Source organism: Triticum dicoccoides, chromosome 1B (genome assembly GCF_002162155.2).
Source record: "Triticum dicoccoides isolate Atlit2015 ecotype Zavitan chromosome 1B, WEW_v2.0, whole genome shotgun sequence".
NCBI lineage: Eukaryota > Viridiplantae > Streptophyta > Magnoliopsida > Poales > Poaceae > Triticum > Triticum dicoccoides.
The window spans coordinates 572351814-572353813 of NC_041381.1; the positions used below are offsets into that span (position 1 = coordinate 572351814).

The 2000-nt window shown below is 50.2% G+C and overlaps 1 protein-coding gene across 1 annotated transcript; it reads right to left on the reverse strand.

The window, feature by feature from the left end:
• Positions 1-865: 865 nt before the first annotated feature.
• On the reverse strand, positions 866-1789 carry LOC119348836 (high molecular mass early light-inducible protein HV58, chloroplastic-like). The gene is made up of 2 exons (XM_037616826.1): positions 1582-1789; positions 866-1483 (listed from the first exon to the last, which is right to left on the reverse strand). The coding sequence occupies exons 1-2, from the start codon at positions 1690-1692 to the stop codon at positions 1019-1021; spliced, it is 576 nt and encodes a 191-aa protein (XP_037472723.1). The 5' UTR covers positions 1693-1789; the 3' UTR covers positions 866-1018.
• Positions 1790-2000: the final 211 nt, after the last annotated feature.

Sequence of the window (2000 nt, forward strand, 5' to 3'; positions counted from 1 at the left end):
ATTGGTAATTTCTTTAAGATGAAAGAAAATTTAAAAACTTGCACACAACTTTGCACCAAAATTGCATTTTTGTAATATGCAATAGTTAATCACATAATCATGAAATTTTGGCGCAAATTATATAGTATTTGTATGTATAGAATTACACTGATCCAACATCCCAAAAATACCCACAAAATAAAAAAAAGGAACTAATAATGGAAAGGAAAAACAAAAACGCATAGAAACAAAAAACAGAAAACTCAAAGGAGAAATAAGAAGGCTTTGTCGCATTGGAATGGGCTTCGGCCCGTTAAGAATTGACTGGCCCAAATATGGTTCAGTAAAAAAAAGCCCAAGACAACCCACAGACTAGTCCGAAAAAAGTACACAAATCTTAAAACAGAAATCAACGGTCTAAAAATCGACTAACCCAAATTTAATTTTCAGGTGACTTAAGTATAACTAAAGTGAATAAGTTTTTAATTAAGTAGCATAGTCAAAGTAGACATATGAGTATGTAATGGATTAGCGGATAAACATGAAGCACATACTAGCCAGAGAGTCGAGGGTGCTCGCATTTTTCAGGATTTATTTTAGGCCTTTCGGTAATGTGCGTTCAGTGGAGAAGATGCTCTCGTCGACTACAAAGGCGTTCTATGATAGCTTCCTCGATCGCATGATGATGTGGTAACTCAGTCCCTCGAAAGTGAAGACAGGGCGCGTGTGTGCATTTATATAGAAGTGGGTGTATATGCGTATGTATAAGCGCTTGCGTCTGTACTGCGTTAAAAAAACATCGTCATCAAATATACAGTTAACCTCAAGAGGACGGTGGTGAAAATTTTCAAGAAAAAAAAAAGATGTTGCGCTCGTGGACTCGTACTAAAAAAGGATAAGAAGCCATGAAAACAACCTTAATATGAGATGTACAGAATTCAATCATCAATAGTAATACAAAATTGCAACGTGGCTACAACAGTTAGTACTATTACGATCTGTCAGCAGAAAAGAATCCACAGCGCTACATTACGTCGTCTTAGATGTTGACGAAGGGCGCGCCGGTAATGAACTCGGTGGCGGCGAGCGCGACGAGGCCGAGCATGGCGAAGCGGCCGTTCCAGAGCTCGGCGTCGGCGCTCCAGACGCGGCTCGACTTGCTCTCCACGCTCTGGCCCTGCAGCAGCGGCACCAGCGACGCCACGGAGAACACCCCCGCGGTCACCAGGAACCAGCCAAGCCCAGCGCCGCTGCCGGCCTGGTCGAGGAGCCCACCGCCGCGCGCCGCCTCAACGGACAGCGCCGCCACGAATCCCACCATGGCCAGCCGGCCGTTGGTGCGCTCCGGCGCCGGGCCGCTGAAGGCCAGCGCGTCCCAGACCGAGGGGTTGGCCTTCTTGGTCATGGGCTTGGGTGCTGCCGGGATCGGGGTCGGGGCAGGGCTCGTGCGTGGGGATGAGGAGGTCGACGCGCTCGTCGTCTCCTTGGTTGAGTCCATGTCAGGCTGCGCATACACAAACAATTTTACATTGAGATCGAGTCTTGAAGTAACACTAGCCAGCCAGCATCCGAAACAGTTGAGTGCGTGACGTGAAAGCTCACCTCGGCCTGGGCCCTGACGACGAGGGCGCGCCGGCGCGGGGCCACCACCGGAGAACGGGCGGCGGACCGGCCGACGACGGCGAAGGAGCTCAAAGTCACCATGGTCGCCATTACTCGAGGCAGAGAAAAGCTAGCGCAGGAAGAGAACTAGAGAAGGTGCTGCTCGCTAGTTTAGAACGATGGTGATGACACTTGGCTGATGTTGCGTTGCTGTGCCTATTGTGAACGCGCAGGCGCGCATTTTATAGCGGCCGTGAGGAGGTTGCCGGTGGACGCGGCCGTGGCCACGTGAACGACGAGATAGAGCTGTACGTGGAGGGAGGGAGGCGGTGGGCTCACGTCGACGTGGACACCGAAGGCGCCCCATAACCCGCTCTCGCCAAAAACTGGCACGAGACAGATCCAGCATGTAGGAGGGT

What these genes read in the sequence shown, in the direction of transcription:
- LOC119348836 (XM_037616826.1), bottom strand. Translation starts at nt 1,692, where the DNA reads ATGGCGACCATGGTGACTTTGAGCTCCTTCGCCGTCGTCGGCCGGTCC. An exon ending in TCGTCAGGGCCCAGGCCGAG is followed by an intron (nt 1,484 to 1,581) that starts GTGAGCTTTCAC and finishes GTGTATGCGCAG; the next exon opens with CCTGACATGGACTCAACCAA.